Here is a 19,101-nt window from a genome sequence, read left to right as displayed (position 1 = left end):
TTGGCTCATGATGTTAGCAGTCACTTTATCCATGAGAGGAACAAACTTCATCTGTCACAACATGAGAAACACTTTTTACTGTCCACATGTAAGAACTGCTAACATCCGCCGAGCATCACCTGCAGGGGATTCAGACTCTCGTGCAGGCTGGGAACAGTGACCAGCAGAGATCCCTTCTTCCGGAAATTCTGCACGATGAACTTCCATGCCCTGAAAACAGAAAGTCATCATAGCTGTGTGCATCTGACAGAGCGTACAGAAGGGAAGCCAAAACCAAGGTTTTCTACATCAGGACATAATGAAACACATACGGTCTTTGGCAGGTCTCCATGTAGTTGAAGTGTCTTAAGGTCCCACCTGAGTTTTCAGTCACCTTTGACTGGCACATGGATTCTTTTCATGAATTCTCAGTAGATTGAGAACAAGCTGGACTGTCAGACCAGGGAGCTCACATCCGACTCTAGAACAGAGGTCCCAGGTCTGCTCTGGCTGCACGACGAACCCAAATCATCACGTGTTCGTGCCAGTGTGCTGTGTTTAACTAATTGTACTGCTGTGGATTACAGACACACATCTCCACTTTGGTCTCACCTGTCCAGAGCACATTGTTCAAATGAAGTTTGCAAACCTAAGCCATGTCACCATGTTTTCTTAAAGAGAACACGCTTGCCTACCCTGCACATTCAGTCTTTTTCCACCTGCACATGAACTTTTCAGCATGCTTAATGGAGTCCTCTGGTGTCTGAGATAATCCTCAGATACTCCCTGTTAGTCTGGGAAGGGTTAACTATTGTTTCTCTACTGCTGACAGCTTTCATCCTTGGCAGCGAGTTAACACACACCTGAAAGTCACAGTCATGCAAACTGCCCGACCCGCTTGTATAGAGGCGCTCACACCTGCTCATCACCTGATACGGTGCGTTCACTAGCAGCACCGAGCTGCTTTCGCACTCTTGGTTCCTCTGGAAGCAGAAAGTTAGGTTGTATTCTGTTCATTATAAGACCTGCTAATGAGCTGAGGCTTCTTATTATGTGCTGATGAAACTGTACTTTCCTATTACCATCACTGTATCACTGTTTCTGTTGCTGCTTTATCTTGTATATACTTTGAGTGTATTTCTGTGTGCATTGTAGTGTAGTTATGTACATTTCTGTGTGTTTATGTACGCATCCTTGCACATTTTGTACATGTATTTCTATCAGGGTTCATACGCCTTTTTCAGGGTCAAATTCAAGCACTTTTTAAACACTTTCAAGGTCCCTTAAAACAAATCATCCTAGGTGAACTTCAACACCTTTGTTCCCCTTTTATTAAGACCACACAAAAATACTGCAAAAGGAAACGGTCGCATTCTATGCATACAGTGCATAAACTCAAAATGCACATTTCACTCAAAAATTAAGATGTGAAAATGTGAACAAATCAACTTCTCCTGTTGAAAAACAAAGTCTTCTCATCAGATACTGATGCTTCTTTCCTGTACGACACAAAAATAGGAGACAGATGTTTGTTTGTGTTTAAGTTAATTCCCAATAAAACTAACTGTGAGATGTTTAACGACACTACATTATTGCTGAAGTCCTACATGATCACCTTTAAAGTGCTAATAACATGTCAGACAGGCCTGGAGAACAGCACTGACTGGGAGGCTTTGAACACATCACATATGTAGTTCAATTCAACATAGAAGACTTGAAGAATGCACAAGCATCTATTTAAAATCTATTTATTTATCATCTGTGATATTATTATGTACAAGTCCAATGTATTTTGTTCATCTGTCTTAAATAAATAGGCAGCCTTCCTGGGTTTTAATTGCACCTTAGAACACACATGCATCAACACTACAATGAGCGGGTGGAGGGAGGTTTGGAGTCTTCTCTCACCCCCGTTCTCTGCGGCCTGCTGGAGCGGGGGGCTAGGACTAGGAGGAGGAGTTGGCCGTCCGACTGCGGTCTGGAGTGTGGGGCCTCCCTGCTACTGCGGAGTCGGGGCAGTCTGCCTCTCCCCACCGCAGGGAAAAGGGTAACACCACCTGGGTCTGGGTGCAGTTCCCCCCTCCAGGGGCAAGGGTACCTAGACCCGGTTTGTAGAGTACGCTTGGGGAGTGTGATCGTGTGTACAGCGTCTCTTTATGTCTGTCTCCACGTTGGTTGAGTGTGGAGTAAGTGCATATGAGAGCATGAGGGTGGGAATGGATGTTTGTGTCTGTGTGTGCCTGTATGTCTGTGTCTATATGTCAGGTTGGGTGTCAGACGCCACCTCTCTGGGGACATCTCAGGCCCTCCAAGGTTTGGAGGCCTATCTCCACCCACCACCACTTCCCCTGCCAGTGGCGGACTCCCTCAGGTGTCGGTGCGTTGGTGGTTCTTTGTGTCCGGGGGTGGGCGTCCAGGTACACACCGGCTCACTCCTTGGCGGCTGCTTATCGGGGCCTGGAGCCTGGGGCTCGCTCGGGCCATTTCGGAGGTGGGGTGCCCCTGGCCTCTCGGCCTGGGGCTCGGTCACTCAGGCACAGCTGGCTGCCGGCGGAGCTCACGGGCGCGTCACTGCAACCCCCCCTGGCTTCTGCTCCACGGCTGCTGAGTGAGCCCTCATCTGGGACTCTCCTCAGCTCTTTCTGGGACAGTGGCGCAGCTGCCCCTCTGTTGGTCTTCCTTGGTCTCTTGTGTTCTGGGGGCCTCTGGATGTCTGGAGTTTTGATCTCCTCCATACCTGCTTCATGCCCTGGAGGACGGGGCTGTGGCCCCCCCACACCCTCTAGCAGATTATTACAAGAAGGAACCTTTGGAATACAAGCATGCTGATCCACACAGGTATGCACACAGGTGTACACACGGGTGTTCACAGATGTGGACTACACCTTTCTTGGCTGCTGCCTCAAAGCACATTGTGCGCTGTCTATCTTGCGTGCTGCACAATATCGTTTATTATTTAGTATCTACTGATATCTACTGCTAGCTAGTTTATTGTGACGGTGCTGTTTTTTTTATTATGTTGCTCTTTGTTGTTTGCTTTCTCTTCTGTTTTTTTTCTCCATACAGGTGATCCAGGTGTTTTGTTTGTTTGTTTTCTCTCTTCCCCTCCTTCTCACCGTCTCTTCTCCCCTTTGGTTTTCTTTCTCTCCCTCTCTTTCTTTCATTCTTTCTCCCTGTCCTATCCCCCAGTCATGTCTGTCCCGTTTGTAGCAACCGAAAACAAAATAAATACATAATTATAATCAAGGTCAATCAAATGGACCAATATGGCAAGGCCATGATGATCCACTTGGTAAAATAAATCCGCTTGGCATCTTTCTTGGCCTTAAGACAACATTTTCTGATGCTAAAGATCCAAACGGGACACACAAAAAATAAATAAATAAATAAATAGGCAGCCTTAAAGTATGAAATATTCATGTACAAACACACATAAATGTGTGTACTGTCTGAGCGGCTGATTGTGCCCCACAGGCCTCAGTGTGAGCTTGAAGACATTTATAATGTGTAAGTAGTTTGATGTGTCGGTGCTGACCAGAAACACAGTTTGAATGAAACTTTGGTAGCACAGAAACAAGTGACTATTCTCTGTGACCATATGGATCAGTCATATTATCATATTACCATTATTTCACCCAAAGGCACCAAGTCAATACTCAAAGAAGCTGCAGCTGTACACACAAATATAAACAGTACTTGGTGACACCTTTGCTTTTAGCCTCTAACCCTCTGGGGTCCAGGGTGTAACTGGCTGTTTCTGACTACTGGATTTGTTCTCTATATTTCACCTTTGAAACTGTTTAACTTGCCAATCTGTTATTTTCTCATTTTGACAAACTGTATCAGCACCATTGATCTAAATTCAGACAAAATATAAAATACGAGTAGAAAGTGATCATTTTGACTGTAAAAACCATGTTTAACGAATCATTGTCATAACTTGAAATGCAAATAGAAATTGTACATTGTTAAAAAATATGCACAAGTTTTGCAAACAACAAAGTTATTTGGTTCTATTTACCTAAAAATGCAGCCAAGGCTCAGACGTTTTTTATATAACCATTTAAATCTATTTACAGAACAATCAGCTGTTCTGCATCAAAGAAGAAGACACACAAATTATTTATGCAACTGCAAAAAATAGTTTGTGTCACTCTGACACAGATGAGAACAGCACAGGGATAAACCTGCAGGTCTGACAGCAGCTGTGTCAGCGTTTACACTGCAGTCTGCCTTTGGTGGCTTTTTTGCAGCTGTGACGTTCACTGACACACAAAACAAAACAACGACTACACACTGACTGCACAAGACAACACACTAACTTGAGACTCCAAACACAGTAAACGTCACAAATCTCTCACCTATCAAAACTCGCTCTCTCTTGCTGGCGTCACTCCTAAAACTTCCCCCTCTTCCTAAACAACCAGATGCCACATGTTGCCGTATCGTTTTTTGATTCTCACAGTTTTTACGGTTTCTTAAACACCACTGTTTTATTCAGAAAAAATAAACAGCGTATAGAGATGTGGGCACGAGTGGCACCAAAATCTAAACATCAAGCGCCAGCATTTCCAGCACCTGTAATCATTAACTCTGCGGTTTTAATCCCTACTTGCATTTTATTTGCCCCAAAAACAGTCATGTACAAAACGACGGAGAACTCGGCAGGTCTGCACGAAGACAGACGTGACGAAGAGGCAAAAAAAGCACGAGACAGACCCACACGAGCATACAGAGTGGAGTAAGGACGTTAGCGTGCTGCCAAACTGTCATCACGCACATATTTATTATTTTATGGTCCTAAGTGAGAGTGCACACACTCACAACACGTTTAGTAACTTCAGATCCTGCAACAAGCCCAGCTCCAGTTTACTTTGGTGATTTGGACGATTCCATCTCACAGCTGTTGTTACAGGCCGACGCATCTATGTGTCGTTTCAGGTTGTAGTGTTACACAACATTTTCAGATCTAATAGAAATAAAAAGAGTGTTTCGTAATTCATTCAATTCATTGTCTTTATTTATTAATCCAGGCCATCCGTGGCTCTTTGTTACTTCGGAAACATGGCTCGAACAATTTCTCTTCAACGACGTAATCCGATAACAACGATCTCTTTACCCGTCGGCTTCCCGTGGCTGTCATGCGACCGGCTATTGCAGTTAATACAACAGCTTCTTGCCATTTTTTGGGTTTCTTTTTATTGCTGTGTGACTGTTTTCTTGTGAAAGCCTGCGTGCGCTAGTACCACTTGCCACGAGTTCCCAGAATCCTTTGCGGTTTTACCCCAGAAATGATGTCATATTTTCAATCTCTATATAATTTGAAGTCCGCACTTTCGACCCAGGTTGAAACTGAGACTTCTCTGGGTCAGAGGGTTCATCAGAAAGCCTTAAGTTAGCTGACCTCTGTCAGTGCGCCCCAGGGTGGCTGTGGCTACAATGTAGCTTGCCATCACCAGTGTGTGAATGTGTGTGTGAATGGGTGAATGACTGGATGTGTAAAGCGCTTTGGGGTCCTTAGGGACTAGTAAAGCGCTATATAAAATACAGGCCATTTTACCATTTAGTTATGTAACGGGCTAATATTTAACGCTTTCACTTGACTAAAGTAACTCATATGACTGCTACTGCTAAGTAATGTTAGCTAAGTTCATATTCCATGCCATAACTACTGCGATATAGCGCTGCCGTACTGCATCACACTCCGTGCATTTCAATCATTTCTCCAGCGAGTTTGACAGCAAAATAATAATCAGGCAGCCCAGGAGGAGAAATCTTGCTTTTAAATTTTGCGACTCATTTTATTTCTCTCTGATAAGAAAACTATTCAATCAGATAGTTATTTGTGGTGAAGGAAACACACTTTCAAGCACTTCCTCTGAAATTCAAGCACTTTTCAAACCGTGAAAAGACAATATTAAAATTCAAGCATTTTCAAGGATTTCAAGCACCCTTACGAACCCTGTCTATAAAAGATAGTTATAGCTCCCGGTCGGCAACCCTGGGCATGTGCGCCACAGCTGGCACGCGAAAGGTTAACTGACTGCATGACCATGGCTGGACTGGCCATCGACCCACTGGGCATCGGTCCTAAGTGTGAGTTTTTCATTTTTATAGGCCGATGATTTTTTTTTTTGTGTGTGTAACGGTATAAACAGTCAAAGGTGGTGGATTGGCCAGATGTGTAAAAATAACTCAGTTGTTTGGTGGTGGCTACGGCGGAGCTCCCGGAGGAGGAGAGCCCCGAGGCGGCCGCCGGTCCGAGTGTCAGGTGAACTGAACTTCAGGTAAGAAGTTATGACCTGCAGTCTCTCTGGGTCAGATATAAAGTTTAGCTGGAGTTTATTTTCATTATGCTGACTTTTTCGTACTGCTACTAGCTAGCATGACAGAGTTTCTATACAGCTGGGTGGGTGCTATGTTACTGATGTTGAACTTTATTTTATTCATAAGGTTAGTTAGTAGAGTTGCCAACCGTCCTGTAAAAACAGAATCATCTCGTATTCAGAGAAAATATTACGCGTTTCTTATTGAGGTGAAAAGGAACAGTTTGTCCCGGACTTTCGCTATAATGAAAAAGACACAAAGCTGGATTTATTCTGTCGTTACGCTGCACAGCTGCCTCTTCTCCTCTCATCCTCTCCCCCTCCCTCTCCTGTTGCTACTTCAATCATGAAACTGATCAATGATCAGCTGATCGTCTTTTCTCTCTTGTTTGTTTATCGCCCACTTTGCGCCAGAAAGAGGAAACCAGCGGATGTCGCGCTAAACAACAGCAGCACGTTTCAGCTTGATCAGCTGTTGTTAGAATTTATTTAATATTACTTTCTAGTATCAGCTGATGTTTGCTGGAGCCACAGCTGTAAAGCTGCTGGTCATGATGTCGGTTTGGTTATGTGGTGAGAGGGAAACATGAAGATGAAACCAGGAGATGTCCTTACTGAATCATCAGAGCTGAACAGGTGATGGAGAAACAGGTTTACCTTTTAGGTGACATGAATGAGTTGAAGTTATGAACTGTTTCTGAGAGACAAATAACACCAGGATCCTTTTCTAAGTAGCTGACAGCTGGTAACTGTGCAGGGGCGGGTCTAGGAAAGTGTTGCCAGGGGGCCAGGTAGGGCATTAACAGGGAGAGGGGGGCACAAAGACATACTTTCTTATTCTCATTTAAAATGATTTTAATAAATAATTATCTGAGTCTTGCAACCAAAGTTTTTATCTGATGTAACATGTATAGAAATCATACATATACCAACAAGCTTTTTAAATTTATTTATTTACAGAATTTCCCAGAGGAATCCACCCAAGGGATTAATAAAGTTTCATCTAATCTAATCTAAGACAGTGTACATCACTGTCACAACAGGGTTGTTTTCATTCAAAGGCTTTATGGCTTTAATACCTGGGGGGCCGGTCTCCAGTCAAAAGGCCGTTCTTTTTGTCCCAGTCCAGCCCTGGGCACGACACGCAGTGAGTTAATCTGAGAAGGTGCATTCAAAAATAAATGACGAGCGGTGCACATCGCAAATCAGCTCGCATAGAAACATTGGTTGTGCTGCTTCTTAATGACGGTATCTTAGCTAACAACCCAACTACCAGATTCAGCTTGTAACTGGCTAAAAGTAACTTAGCCTACCAGTGAAAGGGACGTTGTTAGCTTTCCACATTCTGACACTTCAAAAGCTTCAGCAGCTGTCGGCTCAGCGGAAATACACAGATACATACATAGACTGGAGACAGAATTCACAATGCTGTTTCAGGACTTTCAGGTGTTTGGACCAGTGTTTTCTTTTCTGATCAAACCAGAAATCTTTAATGAGCAGCTGGATTTGTCTCACATTAACCTGCTGGACACAGAGGACATCGAAATGCAGCTGATTGAACTGAAAAGCTCGACTCTGTGGGGTCAAAGTTTGCAGAACTACGAAGCAGCTGGAATCCACAGCTGTGTGAGTTCATGGAGCTGCATGTTCACCTGCTGGACGTCACTACCTGACAGTTTAACTGTCTTCAGAACATTGCAGAGGCCTTATTGACAGTATTTATCATTGTTGTGAGGAGACCATAAATAGCATTTGCATTATCTCTTGTACAGTTCATTTGCTGTTATGGATAAAAAGTCTTTTGTTTCCAAATAGCTGAAAACTATTCGCTGACAGCTGCCAACATCTGCGAACAAATATAATCCTATAAAGTGGTTCTATATAGTGGGTAACTTTTAATATAGAGCGTTATTACATTTATTGCTAATGCAGTCATACGGCACACTGACCTCTGAGGAAATGTTAGATGCACTCGTCATCAGAAAGGTTGCCAACCCTGCTCTACACAAACATAAATAACTGAGTACTGATTGCTCCGATCAGACGTTACTATAGAAACAGATGATACAGATGTATAAAGAATAGAAACAGGATGACAGAGCAATGCAGCAAAAATCACTCAACTGAGAGGTGAAAGAAAAACTCCAGCTAATGCACTGATCCTGTTCATTTCTAATGTGCGGGCTGCAGAGGCTCTTTAACCTCCTGGGACCTGTGTCCACATATGTGGACGTCACATTTTGGGTTATTTAGACCAAAATACTCAATTTTGCTCTACAAGGGCCTGATGTCCACTTACGAGGGCATTATAGTGCGCCTGTTCTATCAACATTTTAAATAAATATCCTCATATGTGGCTCTGATTTTTCTTAAAAACAAAAATAAGGTAAAAACAAATCTGGTCATTCTTTGTTTTTACATTCATCAGGTCCCAATCAGCCCAAATATCAAAGAGAAATTCAAAATGCTGCTGTGGAAGAGCTCAGGAGGTTAAAGTGCATCCATTCAAACACTAAAGGTTACTTTAGGACTTGTAGTGTTTCACCTGATCACAATTACATTCATTGCTCTGAGTCAATCAGTATGCTTGGTGACAAACAGCCTGCAAGCACACCTGATGTTTGTTGTAACTTGTGCAATTCACTGTATTACTTTTGTAATACAGTGAATTGCAGTGACAGGTTTGTGCTGCTGTAACTGTAAGAGCTGGGCTGTGGTGTAAAGCTCCTTCATGACACTGAACACTGAGTTGAACAAACCTCTTTAACTAAATTATGGCACTTCTTCGTACAACGTGAAGCCAGGAATGTCTTAAACCTGCATTCTTTCTAATGGCCAGCAGGGGGAGACGACTGGCTGCAGAGACGCTGTGAGAAAAGGATCACTACTTTCATGTTTGAACACAAAATGCTGATCATTCGTTTCATTACAGGAGCAAACCAGTGGGACGAGTCTGAAATAGTCCATATGGAGGCTGTCCAGCCTGCGCCTTCACGTGAACAGTCACAGTAGGAGATATATGCCAGCGCTGTCCTGCTGTGCACATACGTCACAGGACTAAACCCTTATTTTAGGGCAAAGTCAGCACATTTTTTGCTGGATTCGACCGATGATTCTGTGCATACAGCTTTCTGTGCCTTCAGAGACGCCTGCCCTGATTCAACGAGTTCAGTCAGACCTGAGTGCATGTCAGCATGTCCTCTCAACCAAAACCCAGATCAAACTTTCACACAGACAACCAAACACAACAAAACTGCCCTGCAGGGCTTATATCTGTGTAACCTTACCTGACCTGTTGCTCGGGCTCCATGAAGTACTCAAAGACGTTATTCATGACAACAACATCTGCGTTTTGCAGCAGAACATCCTGCGTGCAGACGTCAGCCTGGAGGACCTGTAGAGAGAAGAAACCATCTGTGGCTGAGCGTCTTCTAGGCGACCATCACGACCCGAACACACAAACCTGAACTCTGTCAGTCAGCTTGTATTTGTGCAGCATGGAGTCCTGCAGCCTGACGAAACCCTCGCTGATCTCCAGGCCGAGCAGCCGGGACGCTGAGCTGTACACGTACCCCTGAATACACACACACACACAGGTGAAAAAGAAAGACTTCCAAGCAACAACATTTGTTAAATTAAACTGAATGATTTACTTTTTTAAAAGTTTGTCACAAAAGTGCATTCAGACCAAACGCCTGAGCGTCTGCTCGTGTTCCTGGAAAATCCTCCTGCAAGTCTGTACAGCTCCACTTATTAGGAAGAAGGACAGTCGTTCTAATGTCCTCTACAGTGACAAAAACACGACAGCAAGTGTGTGTGTGTGTGTGTGTGTGTGTGTGTGTGTGTGTGTGTGTGTGTGTGTGTGTGTGTGTTGACCTCTGACCCCATACAGCACGGCCCCCAGTCTGGATCCTACATCCACCAATGTCCGGCCACTCAGATCTGGAAGAACGTGCTGGAACAGGAACCGAAGCTCGGTCACGGAGAACGAGTGAGAGATGAAGTCTGCCAAAGGAGACGATGACAGCAAACGGTTTCATTCAGCTGCCTGCACCATCACCTCGTGCATCCACTGACGTGCTGACAGTGGAGCAGCTTACTGGCTTAAGCCCGGGTCATCTTTGCAGAAGCCCGGGGTCTTTTGGAGTGTCATTTGTTTCATAGTTAGATGCCTGACTGACAACTGTATAAAACAAAAACTACACACAATATTTGAAGCACATAGCGCGCAGTCGTAAATTCCCCCTAATTTTGGTACGATCCGAGCTCAGGCACTCGGCGACTGAGCGCAGCATGTGAGCGAGGGGGGAGGAGCTGCTGCCTGCGAGTTTGCTGTAGGAGAAGCGCAGCCAGGCAGACAGAGGAGAGCTTAAGTTTGAGCAGGTACCAAAGCAAATCATTCGTACTGTACAAATAATGTAAATATGGCGGTGAATCACGAAAGATTGATGTCAAACTGATCTCTTGACCCATTATTACGTTACTTGCTCTTGGAGTGAATCAACAAATGATGAAATGAGAGTCTCAGCTCACATGTGTGTTTATTTCATATTTTCAGTTGTTTCCCTCCACGGCTAAACAAACTCTCTAAACCGGTTTCAGTTGTGTACTGATGAACACAACAATGCTATAAAGCTGTCCAGAGATAGGGCAACCTTCTCTAATCCCTCTCCGAACCGGCACAGGACAACTCAACCCTCCCACCTTCACAACACAGCAAGCATCGCTATACAACAGCTTCACCCAAGTCAGAAACCCCCGCCCAACACCAAAGGTCTTCAAGGTGGAAAACAGAAAATCATGGTCCACACGGTCGAAAGCCTTCTCCTGATCAAGAGAAACGATGCCGACTTTAGCATTGTACACTTTACAAATATCAAACACATCTCTCATCAAAAACAAGTTATCAATCACAGACTGATCCGGAATACAGTAAGATTGATCCACACCAATCAGCAGGTCAATGACCATTTTCAGTCTGTTCGATAAAACCTTGGAGAGAATCTTGTAGTCTGCACATAAAAGGGCCACTGGTCTCCAGTTTTTAAGAAGGGTTAAATCTCCCTTCTTTGGTATGAGAGAGATAACTGCACGCCTGCAGGAAGCTGGAAGTATCCCTCCTACAAAACACTCCTTAAACACGTCCAGCAGGTCCCAACCCAGAAGACTCCAGAAGTGCTTAAAAATATCTGATGGTAAACCATCTATTCCTGGAGCTTTGCCTGAAGCCTTCTGAGACACCGCCGCAGACAGCTCATCCAAGGTCATATCCCTGTTCAAAACATCCCGATCCCCTGGGCTCAGCTGAGGAAGCCCCTGCAGAAGGTCCGAAGCAGAGTCCACATCACAGCCATCCGCACTAAACAAGTCCGTGTAAAAGGCCACTGCATGCCGTCTCATCTCAGCCGGATCCGTGGTCACTCTTCCATCCGAAAGCTGAAGACACACCATTTGCTTTCTGTGAACCACAGATTTCCCCAAATTAAAGAAAAACATTGGAGCGTCCATGTCCTGGAGCCTGGTGAAACGTGCTCGAACCAAAGCTCCTTTAGCCCTCATGTAAAAAATGGTTAAGCTCTTGCCTTTTAGAATGAAGACAGGCATTATCCTGCTGACCTAACTGTGAACCAGAGACAGTCTCCACACGTGTTATCTCCTTTTCAAGGTCCTGCACAGTTCTCATGATATTGGCCGTCAAAAGAAAACTATATTGCCGACAGAACACACGAATTTGGGCCTTTCCTACACAGAATATCCGATCATGTAATAATTTTATATTAAACCACCAAAAAGATTTGGATTTGCTGGTGGGAGATAGAAACAGCTCCAGTAAAACCAAGTGATGATCAGTAAAAACAACAGGAAAACACTGACAGTTAATAATTCGAGCAGTAAATGAAACAGACACATTAAACCTGTCTACTCTCGCTGCACTAACCCTGCCATCAGTCACTTTCACCCAGGTATACTGCCTGGATGAGGGATGCTTCACCCGCCACGCATCAACCAAGTTAATTGTCCGTAGGACATCTGTTAAAGCAGAAGATGACTGAAGATGCGGCTCCGCCCCTGTCCTATCCAAAGTAAAGTCAAGACAACAGTTCCAGTCCCCACCCAACACAACACAGTCCCCTTGAGCAGCACCACTTAATTTTTCTTCCAATGTTTTAAACAAAATCCCACGCTCCGCCCCTGAGGTTGGTGCATAGACATTAACAAAAGTAAAAATAAAACCTCCAATGTCAGCCGTCACCAAAAGGACTCTGCCCGCCACCATCTCTATGCTGAAAATAACATTCGCAATTAGAGAAGGAGAAAACAAAATAGCAACTCCTGCGCTAAAACTTGTCCCATGGCTAAGAAACTTCCGCCCTCCCCACCACAGATCCCAGTCTATCTCATTCAAACTGTCAGTATGTGTTTCTTGGAGAAAGACTATATCTAATCTCTTCTGTTTGATCACCTCAGCTAATAAGGCTCTTTTATCGGCATCCCTGCACCCATTCACATTCAAGGAGGCCACCCTCAATCCCGGCACATAAGAGGAAGCCATCAAGAAAGCAAACAGAAAAACCCAGCAGAGATGAAATGATCATAACGTTTCAGCGTAAAAAACTCCAGTGTCTCTACCGATTCAGACGCTTCAACTGTTCCCTCAGACCAGTAACATGTTTCTCCAGATGATAACGCTCTTTACCATCCAGTAAGTCCAATCCTCGCCTGGCCCAGCCTCCGTGTCTTCAGCCTCGCCTGGCCCAGCCTCAGAGCCTTCAGCCTCGCCTGGCCCAGCCTCCGTGTCTTCAGCCTCGCCTGGCCCAGCCTCCGCCTGTGCTTCGCCTGGTCCAGCTTCAGCCTGTGCTTCGCCTGGTCCGGATCGCCATCGCCTGAGTCGCCGCTGTTGCCGTCCGCACGGTCGGCCCTCGGAACTGCTCCGTCGTCTCCCTCGTCGCCGCCGCTGCCTTCCGCGCGGCCGGCCTCCGGACCCTCTTCGCCTGAGTGGCCGCCGTTGCCTTCCGCACGGCCGGCCCCCGGATCACCGTCGCCTGAGTGGCCGCCGTTGCCTTCCGCACGGCCGGCCTCCCGAACTGTGTCCACGTCGCCGCTGTTGCCATCCGCACGGTCGGCCCCCTGAACTCTTCTGTTTTGGACTCTGTTTTTTCCTGTGTTCTGGTGTGCTTCGTTTCTTTTGGTTTTGGATTCGTTTTTTGTTTTTGTCTTTGGGCCTTCTGGTGAAATCTAGGCGATCGTGGCTCAAGAGTTGGGAGTTCGCCTTGTAATCGGAAGGTTGCCGGTTCGAGCCCCGGCTCGGACAGTCTCGGTCGTTGTGTCCTTGGGCAAGACACTTCACCCGTTGCCTACTGGTGGTGGTCAGAGGGCCCGGTGGCGCCAGTGTTCGGCAGCCTCGCCTCTGTCAGTGCGCCCCAGGGTGGCTGTGGCTACAATGTAGCTGCCATCACCAATGTGTGCGTGAATGGGTGGATGACTGGTTGCGTAAAGCGCTTTGGGGTCCTTAGGGACTAGAAAAGCGCTATATAAATACAGACCATTTACCTACAACCTTCTGAAGAGTCATAGCTGACGAAACGAATTTCTCAACATCAGGGAAATATTCCCTAACATTCACCTTCCTACCAAAGGTGTCGTCCAGAAAAGCAACGATTACCTCCAAAGAATACAAATCTGCATTTTGAGAGACACTGTCTGCCACAGAAACATTATCAGAGTCAGAATCACACTCCATGTCATTCGTGTCGTAACCATAACCACCAGCAGGCGTCCTGCGCTGCTGCTCCTCCACCTCTCCATCCCCCGAGGCAACAACACACTCTACACCCAACTCAGAGCTCCCCATTTCATCCCCAGTCTGCGCCGTACTGACCGCAGGTCCAGCCTCCACCCTCTCTGTCGGCTTGGTTGTAGTCATGCAATCACTCACCTCACTCCACACCAATGCCGTAGCGTCCGCGGGAGAAACGCCGACCTCACCTCACACCGAGGGCGCAGCGTCCTCTTTAGATAGGGCAGTTTCACCACGCGCCGGAGGCACAGCCTCAGCCAGGGCAACGACTGCTTCGCCCCGCACTATAGACACTGCCTCAGCCAGGGCAACGGCTGCCTCGCCCCGCACCATAGACACAGCCTCAGCCAGGGCAACGGCGGCCTCGCCCCGCACCATAGACACAGCCTCAGCCAGGGCAACGGCGGCCTCGCCCCGCACCATAGACACAGCCTCAGCCAGGGCAACGGCGGCCTCGCCCCGCACCATAGACACAGCCTCAGCCAGGGCAACGGCGGCCTCGCCCCGCACCATAGACACAGCCTCAGCCAGGGCAACGGCGGCCTCGCCCCGCACCATAGACACAGCCTCAGCCAGGGCAACGACTGCTTCGCCCCGCACCATAGACACAGCCTCAGCCAGGGCAACGACTGCTTCGCCCCGCACCATAGACACAGCCTCAGCCAGGGCAACGACTGCTTCGCCCCGCACCATAGACACAGCCTCAGCCAGGGCAACGACTGCTTCGCCCCGCACCATAGACACAGCCTCAGCCAGGGCAACGACTGCTTCGCCCCGCACCATAGACACAGCCTCAGCCAGGGCAACGACTGCTTCGCCCCGCACCATAGACACAGCCTCAGCCAGGGCAACGACTGCTTCGCCCCGCACCATAGACACAGCCTCAGCCAGGGCAACGACTGCTTCGCCCCGCACCATAGACACTGCCTCAGCCAGGGCAACGACTGCTTCGCCCCGCACCATAGACACAGCCTCAGCCAGGGCAACGACTGCTTCGCCCCGCACCATAGACACTGCCTCAGCCAGGGCAACGACTGCTTCGCCCCGCACTATAGACACTGCCTCAGCCAGGGCAACGGCTGCCTCGCCCCGCACCATAGACACAGCCTCAGCCAGGGCAACGGCGGCCTCGCCCCGCACCATAGACACAGCCTCAGCCAGGGCAACGGCGGCCTCGCCCCGCACCATAGACACAGCCTCAGCCAGGGCAACGGCGGCCTCGCCCCGCACCATAGACACAGCCTCAGCCAGGGCAACGACTGCTTCGCCCCGCACCATAGACACAGCCTCAGCCAGGGCAACGGCGGCCTCGCCCCGCACCATAGACACAGCCTCAGCCAGGGCAACGACTGCTTCGCCCCGCACCATAGACACTGCCTCAGCCAGGGCAACGGCGGCCTCGCCCCGCACCATAGACACAGCCTCAGCCAGGGCAACGGCGGCCTCGCCCCGCACCATAGACACAGCCTCAGCCAGGGCAACGACTGCTTCGCCCCGCACCATAGACACAGCCTCAGCCAGGGCAACGGCGGCCTCGCCCCGCACCATAGACACAGCCTCAGCCAGGGCAACGGCGGCCTCGCCCCGCACCATAGACACAGCCTCAGCCAGGGCAACGGCGGCCTCGCCCCGCACCATAGACACTGCCTCAGCCAGGGCAACGACTGCTTCGCCCCGCACCATAGACACAGCCTCAGCCAGGGCAACGTCTGCTTCGCCCCGCACCATAGACACAGCCTCAGCCAGGGCAACGACTGCTTCGCCCCGCACCATAGACACAGCCTCAGCCAGGGCAACGAATGTTTCGCCCCGCACCATAGACACAGCCTCAGCCAGGGCAACGACAGCCTCGCCCCGCACCGGAGGGGCAGCCACGTTTAGCGCCTGCTGCCCGCTAACCCCCTCCCCACTATCATCCACAGCAGGTCCCGCTGCAAGCTGTCTGTGAGGACACATTATTTTCTTATGACCCACATCTCCACACTCAAAACATTTCATGTTCCCAGAACTAGCATACACCGTGTAGAGCCCTTCTTCACGGGGTGGCTGTAGCTCAGGTGGCAGAGCGGATCAGCCACTAACCAGAAGGTCGGTAGTTTGATCCCAGGCTGCTCCAGTCTGCATGCCAAATATCCTTGGGCAAGATACTAACCCATGTTGCTCTCCGATGCATCCATCGGAGTGTGAATGTTAGATACTTAGCACTTAAGCTTAGAAGTGCTTGTGTGAATGGGTGTGATTGGGAATGAATTAGCTATATAAAGCACTTTGAGTGCTCGGACAGAGTAGAAAAGCTCTATATAAGAACCAGTCCATTTACCATTCATGTTTGATACGGAAGGAGACATCCAGTGTCTGTGTCTAAAAACATGAACACTTGCCTCCGAAGGGACTGAACATGCTTTAATCTGTCCCACTTATAATCTCAGTCTCTAGCCTCTTGAGCTCTCGTTCTAAGTCCTCAAAGCAGTCTTTAACAGTGGCCGTTGCATGTGATGTGTACTGGTGACAAAAAAGCTTAATCTGTGTTTCCCCACCTCCCACCATTGAGCCAAATTGCAAAAGTCCATCTTCCTTAGTTTCCAGTGGCACCAGAAGTCAGAAAAAGCTCGACAGAACTCTTTGTCATGAATCAGCAGCACGTTAAAGCGCCAGTGCGAACCGATGTTAGAATGCATCAATAAGGAAATATCTGCAGTCACTAAGTGATGATCAGAAAAACCAACAGGTGAGATCTCTGCTTTAACCAGTCTATTATCATACATCTGGTTGACATATAATCTATCAAGCCCAGCTGCCTTCACATTGCTCTCAGAAACCTTTACATATGTATACTGTCTGGTTTTAGGATGGAGCTTTCTCCACACATCAGTCAAATCATTCTGAAGAACGATTGTAGACAAAAGTGAGCCCGAAGGTGGGTGAGGCTCTCCTGTGTTGCTGTCAACCGAAGGGTGGGTTGTGCAATTCCAGTTTTTGGCCATATCGCCCTGCTCTACTAGATACAATTTGTTACTTTTCATATTCTATATTTATTAAGTTTTGCAGGATTGTTTGCACAACAAGGCTAAATAATTATATAAACGTTTCTCAATCTAAATAGTCTACTATCATCTAGTTCTGATTCTGGTTCTGTCTTGGTTAAATCCTCAGTAGTCCTGATTTTGAACTGTTGCAATCCTGTTTTAATTCCGGATCAGTTCTGGGTCTGGTTGAATTGGGGTTTAGTCCCTGTGTCTTGATACAGCCCTGACTAGGGATGGGTATCGTTTAGGTTTTATCTGATACCAGTACCAAACCGGTACTTTTGAAACGGTGCCGGTGCTTAAACGGTGCTTAAATAATGGAGAACACAAACTTTGTCCAAAAACCTCTCATATTCAGCTGTTTTTTTGTAAAAAGATAACAATGTTAGCCTTTTCTGCAGCTATGGGGCATATATGGCATCACTCTTGGCTGGAAGCAGTGCTTAAACAATGGAAAAAACACAAACTTTGTCCAAAAACCTCTCATGTTTAGCTATTTCCGTCTTTTTCTTTGGTCATTTTAGCCATCATGGCACCGGATACCAGTACCCATCCCTAGCCCTGACTTTGTTCTGACTTGCTGCTTAATTAAAAAACTAGTTTAAGGTGTCCTGCATATGTGATATATATTTTTTCCTATATGAAGTCATTCTTTTTTGAACAAAACTCATAACTCAGCCTAATAAATCTTTCAGTCACCCTCCCCCTGCATACTACCCTTTGGGGCTAAGCCCCGGGTGTATAAAATGTCTGGCTCCGCCTCTGGAGTCAACAGTATCCATGACACACAACGTAGCGTTCGATAATGTGTCATTTCAAAAGCGTCAGCTCTAAGAGCCGTGCTTACAGAGCGCTTTGTAGTGAATCAGAAGAGTCGACTCCCACTGAGCGAGAGCCGGCTACATTTCCTTTGGCTGCTCAGCTCTCACACAGGGGCTCAGCTATGCTCCAATCTAGGGCTGCCACAAACGATTATTTTGATAGTCGACTAGTCACCGATTATTTTTGCGATTAGTCGACTAATCAGATCATCATCCATTGGACGTAAAACGTACAGCTTATTGCACCAGCAGCATCTGCTCTTATATAACTATCATTAGCTTACAGCTTTAAGTGTTTAAGGTCTGTGCTAACTAAAAATAAAGACAAGATGATAGTTTGTTAAATTTTTATGAAGTTTGCAGATTGTTTCGGTGAAGTTTAATAAACTCCTTGCTTTCTAAAATATAACAGGACACTGGAGTATATTCTGGAGCATCTCACACTTCTGATAATCAGCTGTCTGCTTGACGTTTATTCAGCTGTGTAAAAACTATAACTTTAATCTCAGCCAAACTGATTTACTCAGGAACAAATAAAACACTGAAAAAAGCCAAACAATAACATTAAGTTATCTAAGTGACTCATATATATTTAACCTGAGTAGCGAAAGACAGCGGTGGGTTTGAAAACGATTTGCGGGGAGTCCGGTGTTCTCACGGCTCTAGTGAGCCTAGCCCCCGGCTAGCTATCGAGCTAGTGGGTAACAGACGTCTCCGAAAACGTCGGAGCGCTTTTGAAAATATGCGGTGTCCTGATAAACTGAGCAGATATTTGAGGTTTACACAGCTACATTCTCGGCTGAAAATATGTTAAACGTTTATTTTGTGACCCAGAAAGAATAATAAGAGTAAAGTTAAAACTAACTAGCTGCCGCCATTGTTGACAACTGAGCAGGGCCGCGCTATGAATTCTGGGACACAGCTGCTTCTTCTTCTTCGGGGTTTAACGGCAGCTGACATCCTTGTACATGCAGTGCTGCCATCTTCTGTTTCAGTCCGTTATTACACTCTTAAATCCTGCCACTTATTCCTGCGTCTTTTGTGATCTTACAAAGCTTCAAACGACGCGTCGACTATTAAATCAGTCGTCGACGATTTTGATAGTCGACGTAATCGTGACTAGTCGACAAATCGTGGCAGCCCTACTCCAA

At 47.0% G+C, this 19,101-nt stretch overlaps 1 protein-coding gene across 2 annotated transcripts in view; it reads right to left on the bottom strand.

Moving 5' to 3' along the window:
• LOC146685317 (uncharacterized) overlaps nucleotides 1-19,101 on the bottom strand; it is a 34,850-nt gene that overhangs the window by 11,610 nt on the left and 4,139 nt on the right. For both annotated transcript variants that reach the window (XR_014916937.1, XM_085442408.1), the window contains exons 4-7: nucleotides 10,189-10,310; nucleotides 9,769-9,879; nucleotides 9,593-9,699; nucleotides 120-210 (exon numbers count right to left, since the gene is read on the bottom strand). Coding sequence is in view for 1 of the 2 variants with exons in the window: in XM_085442408.1 (XP_085298534.1) it covers nucleotides 120-210; nucleotides 9,593-9,699; nucleotides 9,769-9,879; nucleotides 10,189-10,310 (431 nt within the window). In the remaining variant the exon portion in view is untranslated. The remainder of the gene's footprint in view (nucleotides 1-119; nucleotides 211-9,592; nucleotides 9,700-9,768; nucleotides 9,880-10,188; nucleotides 10,311-19,101) is intronic.

Source organism: Copadichromis virginalis, linkage group LG19 (genome assembly GCF_057382275.1).
Source record: "Copadichromis virginalis isolate Kocher_CV1m ecotype Utaka linkage group LG19, C_Virginalis_male_GT1.1, whole genome shotgun sequence".
In the NCBI taxonomy this organism is placed as follows: Eukaryota; Metazoa; Chordata; class Actinopteri; order Cichliformes; family Cichlidae; genus Copadichromis; species Copadichromis virginalis.
The sequence above is the reverse complement of the archived record's forward strand: the minus strand, read 5'-3'. Positions and strand labels throughout refer to the sequence as shown.